This window comes from Dermacentor albipictus, chromosome 6 (assembly GCF_038994185.2).
Source record: "Dermacentor albipictus isolate Rhodes 1998 colony chromosome 6, USDA_Dalb.pri_finalv2, whole genome shotgun sequence".
In the NCBI taxonomy this organism is placed as follows: Eukaryota; Metazoa; Arthropoda; class Arachnida; order Ixodida; family Ixodidae; genus Dermacentor; species Dermacentor albipictus.
Window position 1 is genome coordinate 110,589,578 of NC_091826.1, and position 22,833 is coordinate 110,612,410.

Here is a 22,833-nt window from a genome sequence, read left to right on the forward strand (position 1 = left end):
CGTCGCCATGATCGGCCTCGCAAGCAAACTGCAGGACGTAGCAGGTCTTCGGCACGCAATCTAAGCAGACGATATAACACTCTGGACCACAACAGGGTATCTCGCTGAAAAAGAAGAACGCCTGCAAACAGCAGCAAATATAATCCAAGAATACGTCAGCCAACGGGGACTACAATGCTCGCCCGAAAAATCTGAGCTCCTACGGTCTGGCGAGGCCGGGGTAACCACGCAGTCCCCACAGACCCAACAAGAAGACTCGAGGTACGCCTCAACGGGGGCCTCATCCCAGAGAAGCCGTTGCTGAGGGTGCTGGGCATGTGGTTGCAGTCCAACCAGCGCGCTACACACACCCTTACACTCCTCAAAACCAGTGTCAAGGCGATATCACGCATGATCTCCCGCGTAACATCCAAGAACAGAGGAATGAAGGAAAGGGACACCCTCCGACCGGTCAGTGGTCTGGTGGGGAGCAGAATCACATACAGCCTGCCTTACTACCACCTCACACAGTCCGAGGCGAAGCAGGCCGACACACTTTTGAGGATGGCGTTCAAGACCGCTCTCCGCCTGCCGATGAGTACATCGACTGAAAAATTATTGGCGCTAGGGTTGCACAACACTCTCAGCGAACTGACAGAAGCCCATTACGTCTCGCAACAACAGTGACTTGCGCGGACTCACACGGGCCGGCAGGGCCTACAAACCTTAGGGTTCCAAGCAATAACAACACGAACCCAAGAAACCTGCTTAATACCTCGTCACGTCCAGGACAGGTTTCACGTTGCCCCGATACCACGCAATATGGACCCTAACCTACACTCCGGCAGGAGGAGAGCAAGGGCCCAGTACATGGAGAAGGCGTTCAGGTTCAATACCACGGCCCGTTTTACGGACGCCGCCATGTATGGGACGAAAAACAAGGGCGCAGTGGCAGTGGCATACGACCACCGAGGCCACGTTACCTCCGCTGCATCGACCCGCCCCTGCACGATCACGGAAGCCGAAGAGATGGCCATCGCGTTAGCCATCCGCGAGGGCCTACACGCAAACCAATCACTGACGATCCTCACGGATTCCCAGCAGGCCTGCCGCAACTTCCTACAGGGAAGAATTGGAAGACCTGCTGCACAAATCCTCGCCGGAATACTCAAGGAGGACCCTGAGGACTTCACCACCCAAACCATCATCTGGATACCAGGCCACACTGGCATCACGGGCAACCTGCAGGCCGACAGAGCAGCTCGAGGATTCGTACATAACCGAGCACTCATCACGCCGGCTGCAGAAGACCCAGACCCTGTCGACCTCGAGTATTCAGCCATCGTTAACTACCACAGAGGGCGTCGCTTGCGATATCCACCACCTCATCGAAATCTAAAGACAGAAGATGCCGCTGCCTGGCGTAGGCTCCAGACAGGCACTTACACGAACCTACACATATTACATCGGATACACCCCACAGCCTACAGGGACGAACGCCCATGGTGTGGGGCCACGCCAACCCTATACCACATTACGTGGGAGTGCACACTACAAAACATAGAACACCTAGACACGAACACCACGAGGGAGCAATGGGAGGCACTGCTGTCGAGCTCGGCCCTCGACGACCAGCTCAAGCTGATAAAGAGAGCCGAGAAGATGGCAAGAGCCAGCGGAGCCCTGGACTAAGGGCCCCGACCATTAGCGGTTTTCTGATTTTCTTTTTATAAAGTTTATCTGTCTGTCTGTTTTGCGAGCTGAGGAGTCTATCTTATAGCTCGTAGCAAAGCATCCCGTAATGCTGCATTTTTTTATCATTCTTCCGGCCTGCTCACCAGCGTTTTTGTTGCAGTTGTCCTCAGTATGCTTAATATTCTGGGGTGGCTCCATCACTTCGCACGTCGTTAACTGTTGTTATTCAGTCAGAAGCACAGTATTATTGACTCTGCTTTGCGCCCTGAAAAAATTAGTGGCAAGTATCCCCGTAGTATTGTAGGTGATGAGCATTCACTAGTCAAAATTGAGCTTTTTTTTAAAGTTTTAAGGCGAAAGCCTTTAGATCTTTATGTTTCAAGGTCGCATTCTAAACTGGAAGTATCACGTGACCCAAGGAAGGCCAGAGGAGACCCAAAGCATGTCCACCCCTGTATGAAAGAATGATGAACCAAGTTAATTAATGAATCATTAGTGGTTGACATAAGGTGGATTAGGGAGGATTAAGGTTGATTAGAGTGTATTAAAGAAGATTATAGTGGATTAGAGTGCATTACGAAGGATTGCATGAATAAAGATTTAGGTGCGTGGAGGAGAACTATGGTGGATTAAGGTGAAGTGTTGATGAAAGGGTATTAAGACCGATTGGGGTGGATTAGGGTGCATGAACAACAATCCAATCACTAATCAATCATTACTTTGGTAATCATTAATCATCTCTTATACGCGGCTGCACATGCTTTGGTTCGCTTCCCGCCTTCCTTCGGTCACGTGGTATTTTCTGTAGCTCAAAACGGGACCTTGAAAAAGAGGTCTAATGCTGTTATTAGCATTTCTCAAAATTTTCAACCCCACTGGGGCGCGCAACTGGCCCAATATAACACGCCTCCATAGAATCCTGCGGCCCGTATGCGGGAGCCCAGGAGGAATAGCGTGTCGTGCGCAGCCGGTGGGCGAGTAGAATCGAGGAGGAAAGCGCCGCGAGCAGGAGAGTGTCGCTACTTTCAAATTATCAAGGGGTTTTAGGCTCGCCCGCTAGGCTCCGGGGGGAGGGTGTGGTGGACGGGTGCGGGGGGGGGGGTCGTTTTACGGGTGGCCCAGGTGGCCACGGGTGAACTTTGCGCGCTTGCCCGGGCCACTCTATCTCGAAACCCTTCTGCGCAGGGAACAAGAGTCCGCCGTGCGCTGTGTTTTCGCGGCTTAGTGCGCGTTGATGCGAGAGGCAGCACGAAGACCAATTCGCTCCCTGCTGCTGCCGCGATTTCTCACTGCAGTGTTTTGACAGCCGGCTTCCGCGGTCATCGAGTGAGATGTGCGCATGCTTGCTTGCGCGCGTGTGACACCATGCTTGTCGATTTAGTTAGCATGCCTATGTCTACGACTTCAAACAGCCGATAAAACTACTGCTATCCTTAGTTAATACAGCCATCCACTAATTTGCTATCGCAATCAATGCTTCGCCTTTCGGGCGAAACTTCGACTTTTAATACTAGCTCTACAAGCACTCTTTAAACCCGGTTCAAACTTTTTGTACTAAAGAATTGCATATATATGATTTGGTGAGCAGCCTTTGTAAAAAATATACGGTCCAACCACCGCGTTCACCATAAACGTCTTTCTGCCGTGTGCAGAAAGACGTTTATGGTGAATGACGGTTTTTATGGCGCCCGTGATAATGAGTGCAATAGTTCTTTTAATTCCTCAGTAAGTTAGTAAATAGTAAGTAGTGACCGTGGCGGTCATAGGACAACTAGCATGTGTACTTTTGACAAAGACTGTATATAGCGCCAAGGAAACATAAAATACAGTACCAACACGCTTACTGCACAATTCATACAGAACATTTCTTTGAAACATTTAGGATACGAACGTATGAAGAAAAACTCAGTGCCCTTCCACTCTCTGAAGACGGATGACCAGCGAAGCTGTATATGTGGGCCCCTTAATGGCGAACTACACCTGCACCGTGGGTCGGACCAGTATCGCACTATCTTAGGGAGCGGCCCACGTATGGTTAGTGCTTAAAGCTTGTTTCACCTCCGTAGCGGGCCGGCCCGGTATTGTACTACCCTCGATATCGGCACACGTATGAGGAGCGCTTAACGCCTGCTTCACCCTCGCGTGGGTCGGCCGAGCATTGCACTATTTTCGTGATCGGCCCACGTGTGATGCAATGACTTTTTATGCTCGTAGGGCTGTGTCAGTCACGGCGCGTACTCGACGGCACGTACGCATGTGGCGTCGACGCAGACGCCGGAGAGGAGAAGGTGTGCCTCCTGGGGGAACTAGCTCTCAATAGCTTCGCTCTAAAAACTGCAATGTTTCAAGCACTTAAAGGGACACTAAAGGTAACCAGAAAGTCAAGGTAAAGTGGTAGAGCAATGCTGTAGAACGTGTAAGGCGTCAATATAGTCGCGAACAGAGCTTTAGTAACCGAGAAATTGAGGTGAATGCATGACACGATTTGAGACCCCCCCAGCGACATTCCGCTACTAGCCCGATGACGAAAGCACTCCTCATAATTTGTGTTACTAATACTCAACTACTCGTATTAAAAATATCATTTCATTCGATTATAAGACGGAAGAAAATGCTACTTGTCTACGTCTATTCGATTCTAAGAAAAAATAACATGTTGACGTTACCCTTCCGTAGTATGGGTGGTCGAAAGGTTTCGTTTTCGCTCAACTCTGCACCGCGCACGCTTTGGAGTTTCAGTAGTTTCGTTATCGCGTCATGCTGTGCGGGTTCTGCTGGCTCGCGAAACTTTCGTTTCGAACAAGCAGTGAGAATGCCACGTCCATGTGATGTCGTGGGAAGCCCTCGTTGCTTTCCCGCTCCAGAGAGCCGGTGTCGAGGTCGCCGTCGTAGTACGCAACGACGCCGGCAGTGCGAGCCCTCAGCAGCAGGTCGCGCTCGTCAGCGCTCAAATCGCTGAAGTTGAGCCCAGCATCGCGAGCCAAGCTGTCGTTGTCAGGGTCCATTGCGACGAGCGTCGAAGGTTGCATCATAGAATAAAGTACCAGCTTATGGTCGCGCGTTTCTCTTTCCGCTAGCCGCCATACTCCTGCTTTCGCTCTGCTGTCGGCTCTGTCTTGGCTCTGTTTCTGGCCGCGCGTTCGCGTTTTGCGCAGAAAAGCCGTAGCGCCGTCTGCGGACGCCGTTCTACTCACCGATGGCGAACGTCACTATGAGACCATGATGTCAGTACTCCTCGATCGGAGGGTGGGCGATTTAACTGCGCTAGAGGTACGCGGACTCTTCAGAACGCATTTTCTCTTAATATAAGTCTCTCCTTGGGACGAAACAAGCATTTCGAGGTTTCTGGGACGGTATTTCAACAGTCCACGTTCACTTAATAGTAACCTTTAGTGTCCCTTTAAGGCAGCCGCATTTTTTTTTTTCGCGAACGTTGGGGACGCAACAGTTTCAACGCGGTGTTCATCAATCGATTCTTTGCAAGGCGCAGATAAATAGAACCACCAATGACTTACATCGTATAAATATACATCAAGTCGGGCATGTAATCTCAGAGTTTTTAGTTTTATTTGGATGGTTCATTTATTCACATGATTACCGCACATCAGAGTGAACGCCCGAAAAACTGAATACGGTTTGTTAATTGTCGTTGCACTGCACTGCACAAAAAAATAAAAAAAATACGTAAGACAATTCAGTTCCCTCAAGAAACGAATTATAAGGGATAGTTCGTGCAAAGTTTGACATACCGGCACCTTTGCCGCTTTTCATGGCACAAGAAGTCTTCCTTCTACGTTAAAACGGTAGCCGTTTAGGCTAGCTGGGATGCTATAATTAGCTAGATCTACAGCGCTAAGCAGAGGACGAGTACACAGCGTCACAGGCGACGACAAGCGCTACCTTCCAGCTGAGCTTTATTGTACCGGAACACGGAAATAAGTAGACGAAGGCAAAAAAAAAACGTGATTAACTAGAGATGAGGCTAAGGAAAGAGCAAAACCCATACTATCGCTAGGTGCGGTCGTCGGCACCCCTTGTACAGCTTTTCCAGAAGGAAGCACAGACGTCTTGCTCTGAGATAAGCCTTATTCGCGTGTCATCTGAGCAGCTTCAACGATGATGCTACAGTGTGGTCGTGCCAGTGTTTATAGAGTATTCGCATGTGTTTGAAAATTCGTCTACATTTGCATGGCCTGCATGTGGGCAGGAAAAGCCATCCTTGCCACTACGGAGACAATTCGCATGTCCTGGTAGGCAGGCGTTCGCACATCTGCTGGTATATGACCCACGCGAAATGGGCCGGCATTGCACTATCTTCGGGATCGGCCCACGTATGGGGAGTGCTTAACGCCTGCTTCACCTCCGCCTCTGGTCGGCCCGGCATTGCACTAACTTCGGCATCGGCCCACGTATGGGCAGTGCTTAACGCCCGCTTCACCTCCGCCGCGGGTCGGTGCGGCATTAGATATCTTAGGGATTTGTATTCCACACCTAGCGCACATTCGACCAAGCTCTTCCCGCGATGAACACTGCAACTATCCGACTTTCTCCCAGGGACCGGTTAGTTTTGCAACGGTAATTGATTTGAAAGGGGCAGAAAACACCACACCGAACGCCAGCCCGTTGTGCAATCTTTTTCAACCAATGGAAAAGTGTGTGCTTCGCAGGAATGACAGCCTTTTCCTGTGCCCAGATTTTCTATCACGAAGGATACACCTCCGCGGTTGGAACGATTAACGCTTCTGGATAGTCTGAAGCCTTATTAAGGCGGGATAGATACTTGAGCTTCAAAGCAGCTGGGACGGTGCAATGGCAACATCGGTCTGAGGCATTCGAAAGGCAACAGTGTGCAGTACCTCGCTTCCCTCTACCATTTCATCGCCCTCTAGCGGATCCCTAAATGTTTTTCTTATTTTCGCTTGGCACTAACGATTATTCTGGCAATCACGTCGCTGCATCCACGATGCCAAAACTCACAGCACCTTTTCCCACGTCCTCGCACTACCACTCGCTTGGGAAAATTTTCCACAGCTTTTACTCCGTGGCTAGATCCACTCTACGACCAGCAAAAATTTAAGACCGCGACAATCGCATTCTGATGGGGCTGTAATGGGAAAATCCCCATTTGCTTGTTGTGAACGCGTGATCAACAATCCAACGTGATCGAAATCAACTCGAAGCCCCCTAGTACTCTCATCATGGCGCATGTGTTTCCTCGGCACATTAAACCCATGGCTTGATTCGATTCGGTGAACGGCTTTGAACACATGTGAACGTGCTCGTCATGGGAGCAGCATTGCTACACCTGCCTAAGCGAGTTGTTCAGTATATGTACGCGCTGTTACGTGCTAGGCACTGGCATTAAAGAAACAAAGAAATGGCACGGCACTTCGGCTACGATTCATTTCTTGAGAACGCAGTGTGCCTTGTTTTGTCTAAGCCGCGGCTAGATATCTGTCCTCAGATGCTCACTCTGGCGAGGCATATATCAGCTTCGCGCTAAAGCGATTTCACGAACCGACACATAGTAAATATTTTATTGATAAAAGAAAAACAAGGCGAAAAAAGGCATCGTATATACTGTGCCTGACGAATGATAAATAGGTCAGCGTACCTTCCGCAATACTTCATAGCACGAGGGTATCATTTGAACATTGAATAAGGCAAATGATGCTCACATCGTTACGCTTCGTGAAGCCACCGAAGCATAAAAAAAAAGGTTCTGTATTCGACATACGTAAGCCCATGTACTCAAATGCATTTGCGTGCGTTCGGATTCTAATCGCCAGAACATGATCGAGTCTCTGAAAGGCGTACGAAATGTCTGCAAGGAGATTCATCGCCGACGAGTAAAACTTGTGTTGCACCGATACAGGTAAATTTGCAGCTGTCTTTGCTAAGCAGCCGAAGCAGAAGTGAGCCCTCGTAGGAAGTTCCTCCACAACTTTACTATGAGTGCACTGGCAATAACAAAGCGACATATGTGCTAACACCGTACTATATATACATACCTAAACGACGTCGCTATGTCTTGAAATCTCGCGAAATAATACCTGAAGCTACAATATTTACACGTAAATAGGCCCAATACAAATACAGATCGAAATCTATATATTGAATTCGGCTAGAAATAAAAGCAGCGGACACTCGCTGTCGAGATGCCGGTGTGAGGAAACATGGCAGCAGTACCGAGCGACGTGCCCTTCGTGCTGTCTATCGCTTTAGCGTAAACTGAGCGGCGAGAACACACCACGCGCAAAGGTATGAGCCGTCGGCGCACCCCAACGCTGATCGCTTTCAATATATGGTCCGTACGGTCGCGCACGGCTGCGCAATACGAAGTTGCTGCCAGAGTACTACCACAGAGAAACAAATTCAACAGGGGACACGGCGAAAACTGGCAACAGGAAACACGTCAAGCTCTGCGTTCACGCCATCCGTTAGTTGACGCGCGCATCGAGAAAAAAGGATGCGAAATGACCTTATAGACAGCGTTTTATTTTTGATTCTTTCACGCTAAAAATGAAAAGTTCTTGCGTATGAACGAACCTTTACTTTGTGACTTATTTTCCTTGCGTTACCTAGCCAGAAGCTAACGGCATGCCAGACACGCTGACGAAGCGAGCGAGGCCGGCTGCGCATGTGAAGTTCGCGTGTTCGCCTCTTTTGGATGTAGCCTGTTTGTTGGGATCCCGGCGTGTTCTTGCGTTCCTTCCGCACTTCGACACGGCACGACTGCAAAATTGGACTACGGAAAGGCGAGAAATTTTGTTTGACTGTCTGCGACGCATTTTAAGCAATTTAGGCTTTTACGGCACGGAACAGAAGCTCGTGACGTATAGTTCGCGAAAAACAGCTCGGTCATCTTGGCATAGTTAACTTGAGGTAATGACTCATTCTGGGAGATGTTTGCGATACTTTCTGTGAGCCCCAACATTACTGTAACATATTCCGGTGTTGTCTGGGCACGCCACGCTCGCCGCACCCGGCTTCCTGACGCAGTTAGCGAAAAGGAGCTCGGGTGTGTGACGCAGCTAGTTAGTTTCGCGTGTACTGAATGTTACTGGAACTATATAGGAAGGAACAGCGCCAACCAAGACGACCACGAGAGGGAGAACGACACAGGACAGGCGCTTGTCCTGTGTCGTTCTCCCTCTCGTTATCGTCTTACTTGGCGCTATACCTTCCTCGTTCAAGTGTGCATCATCTAGCCCAAATGAATGTTGTTCTGAAACACGAATCTTACTGGGACAATTTTTGGCGCTTTCTCTGACCCCCAACGTTATTGTACCTAATTTCGATGCTTTTTGTGGTACTTTTGAAGCGCAGTGGCCGCACCTGGTGTTGTGACACAATTAGCGAAAAGGAGCTCGGTTGGGATGACAGTTTCATTTATTGATTGATTATTATTACTCATCTTAGCCCCCACTCCTGCATTACAAAGAACTTTCGGGACAAATAGGCAAAGGCTAGTGATAGGTCCGACATTATATATATATATATATATATATATATATATATATATATATATATATATATATATATATATATATATATATATAAATATATAAATATATATACACATACATACATATATATATATATATATATGTATGTATGTGTATATATATTTATATATACACACACCGGCAACAACAACAAACAGGAAAAACATGACAATGAGTGAAACAGGAAAGTAAGTGGTGTGCTTTTCCCTGCAGCAAACTGGAACTAAACTGAAGTGCACTAGGAAAAAAAATAAAAATAAAAAATATCACGCATGGCAGATTTTTTTTTTTTATATACACAGGGCATGCATAGACTTCAGAGTCACAGTAAAGCTTTTTGCACGTGTGAGAAAATATGGAATGCTGTGTCATGCAGTGTAGAAGGAAAGAAACTAAGAAGTGAAAAAAGACATCGGGATTCAAGATGGTACAAGAAAGCGGAATAAAACTTTGCGTTATATACCAATTGAAATCTTGGACGTTGCAGTGAAGGGAAACAGAATATGTAAGTTTGTAATCTGTAATGTCTGAATGATGAAAAAGAAGATCACGTAAGCGAAAGCAATTGCAGATAATATTCTTCAATTCCTAGGAAAAGTTTTGAGAATGTTTTATTTTTGGTGGTATACTGCTCCATATTTCTACGCCAGCAAATTCTAGTACCCTTTGACCATAAATGTTGCTACTGGGAGGAAGATTAAAGTTACCTATTGTGACATATATAGTGGGGCGGGCTGATGCCTGAAACAGAGCAGCCGGACAGGGATGGCTAAACATTACGACGTTATATGCAATCTGTGCAATTCGTAAGTCGCGTAGCTGATAAAACGGTAAAATTCTGAGCTCTCAAAAGAAAGGCTTGCTTGAAGCGGTGTAAGTAGACTGTGTCATTATTCTAACTGCACGTTTTTGTTATATTCTTATGGGATAAATATACGTTTTAAAAATGCATCCCCAAGTTTCAATACGGTATAGAATTAAGGCAAAATAAACAATCCGCAATATATTGATTTCAAAATAGTTCCATGTTTCTGCAAAAAGAAAGATCTGTACTGCCGAAGTAGAACTATTTATTAATAGCTGCCTTCTGCGACAAAATAATTCATGTAGATACCTTGGTGTAGTTTTTGATAAGTATATGCACTGGCACGAACACATTAGTGGAAAAATAGCATCCGGGTGCTATTTTGGAGCCAACATCACTGATGTGTTCTTGCCAGTGCATATACTTATCAAAAACTACACCAAGGTATATATATGAATTATTTTGTCCCACAAGGCAGCTAATAATAAATAGTTCTACTTTGGCAGTACAGATCTTTCTTTTTTTGTGTGTGGAGAATGGAACATAACATATTTTCTTCTTCAAGTATTGACGGTAATCTTGTTGGCCAAAAACCATTTGGAAGTTCTGTCGAGCTCAGCGTTAGCTTTTGCCGCCAATTCTCTAAGATTTTTGGCTGTTGATACAATGCATGTATCATCGGCATACATGATAATTTCTGCATAGTGTAACAGTTGGCGTGTACTGAATTCCAGTGAGACAAGTTTGTGACGCTTTCTATGGCCCCGCAATATATACTTTCTTTCGGTGCTCGCGCTTGTCGAAAACGCGACGAGCGATTGCCAAGAGTGATAACACGGGAGTGGGGTGCTTGCGCCGGCAAAACGCCCAAAAGAGCTCAAAAACCAGGAACTTGAATATTTGTCTTCTGAACGACTGAAAACAGCCTTTGCATGCACGTATTTGTCTTGCGTGCGAGCAGAAGGCGTTCTGCAAGCTTCTAGCATGGTGGCCTGTGTTGTGACCACCGCTGTGTATGTAGCGTACCGTCACGTCGGCTGAGTCCAAGTTGTTTTGGAAACGCGCAGTCGCCCGTATATTTGTGCTTTAAAATTGCAGGAAATAGTGCCCGGGAATGGGGGAATGCTTGGAAATCAGATGTTTTCTTCGTATTTTATGGTATTGTTTGGGATGAGTCGGGTACATTCTACGGCATGCGTCATCATCAGCAGCAGCATCAGAATCATTGGACTGTTTTATGTCCCCTGCAGGACGAAGGCCTCTCTCTGCGATCTCCAATTACCCTGTCCTGCCCCAACCGGTTCCAACTACTGCCTGCGAATTTCATAATTTCACCTTCCCGCCTATAGCCTTCTGCCGTCCTCGACTGCACTTCTTTTCTCTTGGCGCCCATTCTGTAACCCTAATGGTCCATCGGTTATGTAACCTACGCATTAGATGACCAGTAAAGCTCCATTTTTTTTTCTTAATCTCAATTAAGATATCGGATATCCACGCGTTTGCTCTCTGATCCGCACCGCTCTCTTTCTGTCTCTTAACGTTACGCCTAACATTCTTTTTACTATATTTGCGATATTCACTACTATATATTTACTACTATATTTTACATTATTTACTAGCAAACTAATTCCGCTAAATAGCTTAGTTTCAAGTCTTGCGACACATGTTTGTAATCGCCAGTTGAAGGAAACCATCGCATTAGTCTAGTCTAGTGCTTACATGTGTCAAAACGGCTATGTAGATTGAAGTCGCTGGCGTCAAATTTAAATTATCTGATTACGAGCGCGGTGCCTCGTAACGCGACTCTCTGTCGAATCCTTTGTGACGTAAAAAAACGTTGCGTAAAGTGAAGCGGCCCCCGTTCTTAATCCGACTGCTCCTGTGCACAGCTGCCGATTGCATGCATCCGCCGCTTCGGGAGCAGGGGTCGGCCGCACTGATTTATCGCGCCGTACGGCCCAGCTTCATTTCACGCCGCCCCGCTGCGTCACATCCGGCTGCGCTACGTCACTGCGACTCGCGCTTTACGGGGCGGCGTGCGTAATCGACTAAATTGAAGGAATTTGCCAGATGCCAGATATTTTCGGTTTCCATGGCCGTTTCCAAAGTAGAAACACGGAACTAGACTGTAGTGAATCCCCTTCAATGTTACAGTACAAGAACTTGGCTTAAAATTCGTAACAGAGAAGTTAATCATGTAATTGGTTTAATTAGTGAACAAAACGCTTTTCTTTTTGCAAATGATGTCGAAAAAGCAGAAAGTTATTCTTTAGTGACGCGATTGGAGTAAATTTTGCATTTCCTTTATTTCCTTACGAACGTGCTCGAATTAAAAAAATATATATACATACATATTATTCACATTCCCTCCGCTCTATCTCCATGGAGCGAATGCAGGATTCTGTAGTAAGTAAATAATAAATAAACGTGGCTGCTACGTAATGCGTGTATTGTTATGTGTGTCCCATTGTGGGCCGCCATCGTGCCAAAAGAATCAAAATTTCCAAGGGAAATTACTGATGAATTGTGACAGGTCTAAATTGTCACCTCTCAACGTTCTGCGCTTAAATCAGACACTATTCATGAATTCAAACATGGTTGCATAGATAGATAGATAGATAGATAGATAGATAGATAGATAGATAGATAGATAGATAGATAGATAGATAGATAGACAGACAGACAGACAGACAGACAGACAGACAGACAGACAGACAGACAGACAGACAGACAGACAGACAGACAGACAGACAGACAGATAGATAGATAGATAGATAGATAGATAGATAGATAGATAGATAGATAGATAGATAGATAGATAGATAGATAGATAGATAGATAGATAGATAGATAGATAGATAGATAGATAGATAGATAGATAGATAGATAGATAGATAGATAGATAGATAGATAGATAGATAGATAGATAGATAGGCCACGGCCAGTGAAAACATAAGGTAATGTGGTCAACCGGAGTTCGTTTATTGGACACAATACATTCGCGTCCTTCCAAGCACCCAGGAGTCGCACTTCGGTGTAATTGCGGGTGCGCAGACGTACCTTGGCGATGCCAGCGAGCTGGTGCCTATTTTCCTTCTGGGCGCAGGCGTCACCAGGGGCGTAGTTCTTCACCCGCTTCCATGAGTCGGTGTGCACGTAGTACCAGCGGCCGTACAGACCCACGGAAACGGACAGCGCCGCCGTCTTCACGCCCTTGTTCCGCATCTTGTCCAGGTCGCCGGCGTGCCTGATTGCAGTAAACTGCGCACGTGTTGCCGCGGTGTAGAGAGGGGTTGTAGATGTCACGTGATTAGGCGTTATCATTCACGCCCTCGCATTGCTACGCAAAGTCGATGGTGGTCGGTATCGACAAAGCAGTTATAGTAGACTCGACCCAGTTATTCTCGAGCTCCAAACTTCGTTTATATAACACAGCGCGGTATAGGTCCGTGGCGTTGGCGTTGCGCTGCCAAACTTGGGCTCACGGGTTCCATCGTGGCTGCATGGACGCATCCCAACGGGGTCAGAATGCGGTAAGGATAACGTTCGTGCTCGGCACATTGGGTGCACATTAGAGAACCCCAGCTGGTCAAGCTTAATCCGCAGTTCCCCAGTAAGGCGTGCCTCATTATGATCCCAGGAATGTACTTTTTTTTTCATTTCTCTCCTCTTTAATGGTTTTGATTTCTGGCATGCGTCCAACAGCTCCACATAACCACAGCTGCACCGGCCAACACATAAAACGGGGGAGACGCCACCACCTTTGAGAGGGAAGTATAGAAATCCCATATTCATAAGCCTACAACGGGATGCATCGTTATAGAAACATAGTATCGATACAAACGGGGCATTCATATAAGCAAAATTTTCTTCGCTTTTACTGAGCGCAGCTGGGTCACCTTTGCATAATGCGCTTATTCACGCTAATTATGACATCATTCTCGGTTGTCACATTATAATGCCAGAGGCTCTGCAAATATCACTTCTTCAATGACGCTTATAAGGGCATAATAAAAAAAAAACGACCTTCGTTGCACGAAGTGAGCTCGCATTTAGCGTTAGCGTACTTTCTCTCATTTCTGCTGTCATTGTTTATCTAATAATTCTCTGATTGTTCATGTTATTGTTCCCCTAAGTATTTCTGTTATTTTTCAGCCCACTTCAATATAGCACAATTACTTCGAATATTAAATGACTGTTTTGTTTCACATCTCATTTAGTAGGATCCGCTGCTGGTGCTTCTTCATCTTCCGACTAAAGCGACGACTTCGGCGTAGGTAAACTAACGTTGTTCTAGACTTCTAGACGGCGCTGGCGTTGCATGTCAGTCCTTCTAAGCTCATCGTTAAGCTGCAAGATCATGAGAAGCACCCGCTCCGTTTAGACTACTTCACAGCAATGGAGCACCGACTGTTCTTTCCACTTGTGGCTATGGTGTTGACCTGCTAAGCACGAGGTCGCGGGATCGAATCCCGGCCACGGCGGCCCGCATTTCGATGGGAGAGGGGAAAGCGAAAACACCCGCGTACTTAGATTTAGGTGCACGTTAAGGAAACCCTGGTGGTCAAAATTTCTGGAGTCCCCCACTACGGCGTTCCTCATAATCGGATCGTGGGTGTGGCACGTAAAACCCTATAATTTTATTTTGAATTTTTCTTTTCTTTCCAAGCGCCGATGCAGAAGAGACTATGCGCCTCTCCGAGCCGCGAATTGTATCTAGCGCTGAAGCCATGCACTCCTGGCAGTGTTAGGTGAGCCGATGACGTCATCCGCAGCGCCGCTTGCCTGTTCTTATCTGCGCCATCGATCGTCCCCCGTGACAGCTGCGCGGCTCACCTCATTCTTGGGGTTGTGCGAACTTCTATCGCCGAGCTTCGTACACCCGCATCGCGAACCTTCAAAAACGGGGCAATATAGGCTCACGCGTATAACAGTCATACCGAAGGAGATACTCAGGTGATCACATGAGAATCAATACTGCGTAGCGTGCCAGACCTTGTCATCCTCCTAGTATGAAGCTGCTTCTAAGTTCTATTGTGTAAAAACGTGCTCATATAAAGTATAGTTTCTCAATTGAGAAAGCAGGCGCCCCCTAGAACTCTGCAATGTATTGCCTCAAATTGCGCGCCTCTCCCCCCCCCAAAAAAAAGAGAGAAAAGAAAGAACAGTCTCAACAACCAAAACATATATCGAGGGTTACGCTTCCGTGTGCCGCATGAGCTGTAAGTCATAGCAGAAGTCACAATAACTTCACGATGTCCCTGCTCAACTCATGCACTACAAAAAGTATAAAGTGAATCGAGTGTAAGCGTAGCATTTTTGAATACGGCTCCTATTTCTACTACAAAATCCATGTAGCCATTACGAGAGACTGTTAAGTTATTATTACGCGGATTATATACTTCAGATATTCTGCCTTTATTCTGACCATAATACAGGGGAATGTGGTATTGAAGCTTTCTCACCAAGTTGATGTAGTAGACGTATTTGGTCTTAAGATCCTGTGGTACTCTCAGTAGATTCGGTGGCAAAATTCTGCAGGCGTTAAAATGGCTGTCCGGATCGTATAGGTGCGCTTTCGAGATGAATAGATCCGGCATAAGCACGGTCCTAAAAAAAAAGAATTGAAACAGTGTGGTGAGCTGCGAAGCATTAGATGAATCCTTCATTCAACTTCTTTATCAAGTTCACTTGATGCTCACAATTATCAGCATGTATAAAAACCTACATTGTTACGTTTGGTTACAAATTTTGTCAACTACGGTTGAGTGAAGTAACTTCATTTCGGTCCAGAGAAGACGCATGGGAGACCCCGCGCCACCCGGCTAGTCCCACGTAGGAACCGCCAAGCCGAGCTTGACGGCCCGATCGCGGGCACTCTGGACGGCCAGGGTTTGGTCGTTGAGTTCGGGGCTGCCCAAGAGCGCTGAAGGAGGAGCCGATGGCGGAGCCGCTGAAGGAGGAGCCGCTGAAGGAGGAGCCGATGGCTTCACACTCCCACAACACATGGTCCAATGCTGCCCTTAGTCCACAGGCAGGGCAGCCCGCACTGGGATATCTTTCAAGGTATATGGCATGAAAAACCGCAAGGTTTGGGTACGCATGGGCTTTTAAATGTCGAAGGGTAACCGCCCGCGCCCTGCATAAGGCGGGGTGCGGGAGGGGGAATGCCCGTCTTGACTAGTGTGTGGTGATTCCATTAAACGTAAGCAAGGGTTCCCCGCGGGGTAGGGGGACTGCTGAGGCGGCGCGGTCAGTGAGTCCTCGCGCGGCCTCGTGTGCGCCCTCGTTAGGGTTAGAGGGAGAACCCTCTATCGACCCCAAGTGAGCGAGAAAACAAATGAGAGAATGCGGAGAGATACTTTTGGCGCTTTGGAGAATGCGGAGGGCCTGGGGGGAGACCATACCGGTTTGGTAGGCCTTAATGGCTGCCTTATAATCACTATATATTGCCTCTCTGCGACCATCGAGCACAGCCAGCGCGATTGCAACCTGTTCGGCTAACACGGGCCTCGAAGTGCGTACCGTAGCGCAGCAAGTGAGCCTTGAATTGGAGTCTACGATGGAGATGGCGAATGCCTCTTGTTTGACATATGCCGCGGCATCCACGAAGCTTGCCTCAATGTGGTTATTGCGGACATGCTCGAGTAGAGCTGTAGCCCTGGCCCGACGTCTGCCGACGTTGTTTGCGGGGTGCATATTGCGGGGAAGGGGCGCGATGTGCAGTTGAGACCTGATGTCGCAGGGAATCCGCACGGCGTCAGGGCACTGGTCGACAGGATTGAGGCCCATCTCCTACGGTTGAACGTTATGCATTGAAAATAAAGGACGAAGAGGTCACAGCTGACGTGAGAACACCATCATACCCCTGTCACACGGCACGTGTAATGTCATTCGCAGCCAATGAGATTATGTCTCGATGCTATTTTTATTGCTTCTACACGGGCATGCTAAATTAGATTCGCAGCTAACGCTATTCACCCATTCAACGAATTTCCCTAAGTCATGCAAGGGCGACTTATGTAGTCTTGACTACAGGGGCTTGGCAAAAATTTACGAAATCGATAACCTAAAACGAAATGTAGTTACAGCAAAGGTTGTCATAATTGGTGTTATGAGCTGTAATAATTTTATGACGTACAGCACGATAGTTGAAGTCGTTTGTGTGCAGCTCAATTCTTGTTCCCAGTCTCCAAGTGCACGCTATATGACCTCCAGTCGGCCATGTTTGCAAACGCTCATTTGTTTTGTTTTCATTTTATTTATTTATTTATTTTTATTTATTTCCAAATACTGCAGCCCTATTCAGGGCTATCGCAGGAGTGGAGTACAGTAAACATAACCGAAACAAAAGCAGTTGAACACTATAGATAATACTAAAAACAACAACAAGGGGAACAGTCTTATCGCACTAGTGCTTCTACAAAATCACGCGGTGTCAATTCACGAACAGAACCGGGTAATTCATTCCAGCACCTGACAACCCTCGGGAAATAACTGTGTTGGAACATGTTAGTACGTGCAAAGAAAGGCTTTAGGTTGAGGGAGTGGCAACGTCTGGTTGGAAGAGCAATGGTATATCTGATGTAATCATCAGCAGATAGTTGACAGCAAGAGTGAATAATTTCTGCTCATTGTTTTCAAAGTGGTGCCGCGTAAAAGCTTATCCGCCCACTACGGAAGCCAACTCTGCAGCTTCGTCAGTGGAAAATGAGAAGCAAAAAAGCGCACTGGACTGACGACGAGAAGCGTGCGCTGCTGAAAGGGCGGGAAGACCACCTTTTTGCAGGGCGAATCACAACCTGAAAGCACGCATGCCGATTGCCCGTGTGCGCAAGGTGCCGACAGACATTGCCATCAATCGGGAATGCCATTTCGCACACCTGTGTATACAGGGAATGCATGATTGCAATGACATTCGGTATGAATGTCATTTACTGTGAATGACATTACACATGCCGTGTTTCGGAGGTACTGTACAGACTTGCAAACTTCTTTTATGTTGTGTCCAAACTTTTTTACCGAAATATCAGCTTCATACCGGCCAACTCAGTCACGACATATTGTAATAAATTGTGCAGCTTAGGCAGAGCCTCAGAATTGATCACCTTTTTAGGAAATAGGAAGTTCGCGCTTACTTTGATTGCAGGAACGAGACGAAAAAAAAAAATAAACTGCCTACAGCTTATGTCCTGTATTGATTTACGCCTTAAGCGCATTTTTAAGAGACAGATTTCGTCAGCGCAAACAGGGGTCATAATTAATGCTGCCACACAGCTTTTGACGAGACCGTTATGAGATACACAAATTATGACTATCTACACCCCTATGGTTTCTCCTTGTTCGGTGTCTAGTTCACGTGTGCTACCGGATGTCTTTCGTAATTACGCATTTGGCCCTTGTCAAGTGTTAATGTGGCGTGGTCATCCACGTTTCTCATGAGTATATTGTAGTTATTTGTCTTGGTTAGTTTGTTCCGATCGCAACGTTTGACATTGTCGTCCAGTCTTATATGTAAGTATTACAATGGGGACTCACGGATGTGCCGTGTTGGTCCCTTTTTTTTTTGTTCCCGTGTATGCGAGTGAGCTCAACTCGCAGGAGGGAAATCGCCAAAAGACATGCAGTTTACTCTCATCATATGGCCTAATTATATCTGATTACAGTGTACGTTCTGCAGAATTTCCGCACACTTTCTGCATCCTGTGACTACAGATGCTTCATGCAGTATTTGCAGTATAAAAACATGCACCAATTCGTAGTAGGGAGGTGGTAGAGGCCGCGTCACAATGTATGCTGAGTGTGTGTACGTCTTTTGCAGACTCGGTGGCACATTGTCTGTAAATTTTCTGTAGAAAGACCGAAAAGATTTTTGTGATTTCCTTACAAAAATATTTTCTAACAATGCCCCATACAAATACCCCAAATGTGTTATTTTACTCTGCCCTGAAAACCGCCTTTGCATGTTCCGGGGTTTTACACACCTTGAAACTCAGAGTAACCGAATTGGCACGGTTTATTATTTTTTGATATGCATTCTTGTATATTCAGCTTTGTACCACAAGCTTCACAAATATGTTAAAAACAGCAATAGCGTCACATATATAAAACTATGAATTAAGATGCTTAATTGAGAATACATGTAAGAGGCTGCAAAGCTAAGCGCAATATCGCAAAAATATGAAGGAGCGAGGAAATGCGAAGTGAACTGCGCATATTAAAATATAAAAAATACTCTAGGTGTGGGAATAAATTTGCAGCGCAGACTACTAATGCATTTGAAGTTGCTGTATTTCTCATCATTATCATAATGGTTGAGCAATTGCAGTGCCAACTTTTTCATTATGGCACCGTTTTAAGAACATGTGTAATTTGTGTATTGATAAATTTGTGCCTGATAAGTGCAAACTAGTCCGCAAACACACACCGTGGATGACACGTGATATTATCCACATGACCCGCAAGATAAAAAGGTTAAAGAAAACACGTTTACAACCTGATCGAGGTAAAGAAATGAAAGAAAACCTTGCGCGTGCAGTATGCACCTCGAAGGAACACTATTTCAAAATAGTACTACCAAAATTTATTGTTGAACAGCCCGAAAAGTTCTGGAATTACTTGAGCGAAAAAAAGAAGCCAGTAGCACAAATCTGCATCGATGGTTCAATCATTACCGATCACAGGGAAATTGCGAGTCACTTCAATTATTATTTTCATAGTGTATTTTCTAACTCTCGCATTAGTTCACCTACAGACAAAACGTTTCACCCATCCGAAGCTAATTTTATTTCATACCCTGGCTTAGTTTCGATGCTAGTTAACTTAAAAACTAAATCTTCTTGCGGTCCTGACAACCTTCCGAACATTTTTTTGAAACGTTATGCTGAAACTATAGCAAGGTTCCTTCTTATTATATTTCATGCTTCGTTGCCTGCTGGAAAATTACCGGATGACTGGAGGGTAGCCAGAGTTGTACCCGTATTCAAGAAGGGCGACTGTTCATTGTTAGAAAATTACCGGCCAATATCATTAACATCCTCATGTTGCAAACTAATTGAACATATTATTGCCAATCAGATTACCGAATTTCTAGATAAACATTCGATACTGTCTAATTTTCAACACGGATTTAGAAAAGGCTATTCAACAGTTACACAACTTGTCACCGTAATTCATGGTCAAATTGACACCGTATTTCCTGATTTTAGCAAAGCCTTTGGTACAGTTCCACATGACCAATTAATAATAAAACTTAGACATTTTCAGCTCCCTGAAATATTAATCGCATGGATAGCAAACTACCTAACAAATCGCCGCCAGTTCGTGGAAATTAATCAGCAACAGTCTGGCTGTCTTCGGGTCACTTCGGGAGTTCCTCAAGGAAGTGTCCTAGGGCCACTGCTCTTTTTACTCTATATAAATGATATTACTACTTCAATCCATCCCAGCGTGCAAATTAGGTTGTTTGCTGACGACTGTGTGCTTTTTAGGGAAATCACTTCAACCAATGATCAAACTGATTTAAATGCTTCTCTAGCTGGCATTACTGATTGGTGCAAAATATGGGGAATGCGGCTTAACGCTGAAAAGACTGTCTTTCTTCGCTTCACTCGTCAGAAAGCTCCACTAACCTTCAGTTACACATTAGGTTCGTTGGCCCTGCAGGAAGTAACAAAATATAAGTATTTGGGCGTCACAATTACTACCAACTTATCATGGAATTTACACATTGATAATATCTGTTCTTCAGTCTTGCGTAAATTATACTTTTTGCGGCATAAACTTAGAAATTCCCCACCTAATGTAAAACTGCTTGCTTATTATTCATTAATTAGACCTAAACTTGAATATGCATGTGTTGTTTGGGACCCGTTTACTAAAGAAAATATTAAATGTCTCGAAAGGGTACAGAAAAAAGCCGTATGATTCATATATTCTAAATTCTCTCGCTATGATTCCCCCTCACGAATAATGCGTGATAATGGCATTGAAGTCCTTCAGCAGAGAAGGCAACACTTAAGAATTCGATTTCTTACCATGCTTTTTAATGGAGACTTATCAATTAATCCTGCATCGTATCTGTTCAGTACAACGTCTAGGCTTACTCGACACCATCATCCCAATTCACTAACACCTTATTTTGCAGGAACGGATGTATTCAAGTATTCTTTTTTCCCCCGAACTATAACAGACTGGAATAACGCGTTGTTGCCTGTTTCAATTGATTGACTCATTGTATTACTGTTGTATCTTACCACCTCACTTGATTGAATAATGCATTGTAATATTGTTATGTTTAACCACCCTGCTTGGACCTGTTTTAGGTCTGCAGTATGAAATAAATAAATAAAATAAATAAAAAATTATTAAGTGCAAAAAAATTCCCTAACCTCGATCTGAAATTCTCCAAATTTTACAGCAACGCCAGAGAAGTGTCCCAAGGAGTTGGAACCTTCACGTTCACTTGATTGATATTCCTAGTTTTCTTGACAAAAACAAATAATGGGGAAAACCAAATGCTGAAGTCTTAAGGCGCGCACCTGCATCTCACAGAGGGCCGTGATGCAGATTACCACTTGAGTGAGGCCCTGGCGCAACTAGAAGTGTGGATACGTGATGAAAACGCTGCACTGGCTAAAAACATTTTTTGTTCATTCTTGCATTATCTTCGCACACTGACCTAAAGTCTTGTTTTATGCAAAAAAGTAAGCTCGCTTACCTGAACGCCTCTGCCGCTTTCGAAGCCGAGACTATATCAAAGAACTGATCCCATGCCGACGCCATTACGGTGTAGATCGGGCGCTCAGGGGTCTTCCGGTCTTCCAAGTAACTCGTGAGCCGCTGGGAATTATTAATTTTTACGAAAATCAGTCAGCGCTCTTGGACTACCTTTAGTGCTGCCCATAAGTCAGCAGTTGTAACTGAGCACGTCTATCCGGATTTTTCTATTGCGATTAGCATTCTATAGGAAACTTCACTCAATTTTCGATACGTATATGTATGCTGTCCTTATCAAACGTTATTCAGGCAGTTTTCTACGAAAGAAAGAATAAGAACGTCAAATACTTTGGTGCTGGGAGGAATCAAAACCACGCCATAGAAAATTTTCAAGCGCAGGAATCCGACAACATAGCGCGCTGCGTCACGAATGAGAGGCCAGCACCCGCCGTGGTTGCTCAGTGGCTATGGTGTTGGGCTGCTGAGCACGAGGTCGCGGGATCGAATCCCGGCCACGGCGGCCGCATTTCGATGGGGGCGAAATGCGAAAACACCCGTGTGCTTAGATTTAGGTGCACGTTAAAGAACCCCAGGTGGTCAAAATTTCCGGAGTCCTCCACTACGGCGTGCCTCATAATCAGAAAGTGGTTTTGGCACGTAAAACCCCAAATATGATATGATGATGACGAATGAGAGGCCAGCGAGGAAACAGTTCTTCCGCACACCGGCGAGCCGCGAATCTCGGAGGCATCGCGCGGAGTTCGCGACGGCGTCACCAGATGGCGCACCATGTGCAGGGTAAAGCACCAGAGAGCTAGGAGCTCGGCTGCGATACACGCTTCCTACGTGATGCGTTTCGATGACGGCGACGCTGTGTCGCTGCATTATTCGAATGATAATCAACCGCATTAACATCGACGCTCATCGTGAGATTGGTTCTGCCAGAATGCTTCTTTTTTTTTCATGATAAACGTGGGGTTGCTGCAGATGCTATATCTTCGCGCTACCCAGCTGACGGGGTTAGCCAAATATGACTCATGTGTGTAATAGCTCTCCTTGCACATTCTTTCCAGTCGTGAGAGGCTAGCCCCAACTCTTTTGGCGGAGAGATCAATACTGCAGAAAAAT

General features: G+C 45.8%; 1 protein-coding gene across 1 annotated transcript in view; it reads right to left on the bottom strand.

The window, feature by feature from the left end:
• The window catches only part of LOC135913302 (uncharacterized), a 91,438-nt gene that overhangs the window by 16,685 nt on the left and 51,920 nt on the right, over nucleotides 1–22,833 (bottom strand). The window contains exons 14-16 of the mRNA XM_070541241.1: nucleotides 21,707–21,828; nucleotides 15,453–15,597; nucleotides 13,048–13,248 (exon numbers count right to left, since the gene is read on the bottom strand). Of these exons, the coding sequence (XP_070397342.1) occupies nucleotides 13,048–13,248; nucleotides 15,453–15,597; nucleotides 21,707–21,828 (468 nt within the window). The remainder of the gene's footprint in view (nucleotides 1–13,047; nucleotides 13,249–15,452; nucleotides 15,598–21,706; nucleotides 21,829–22,833) is intronic.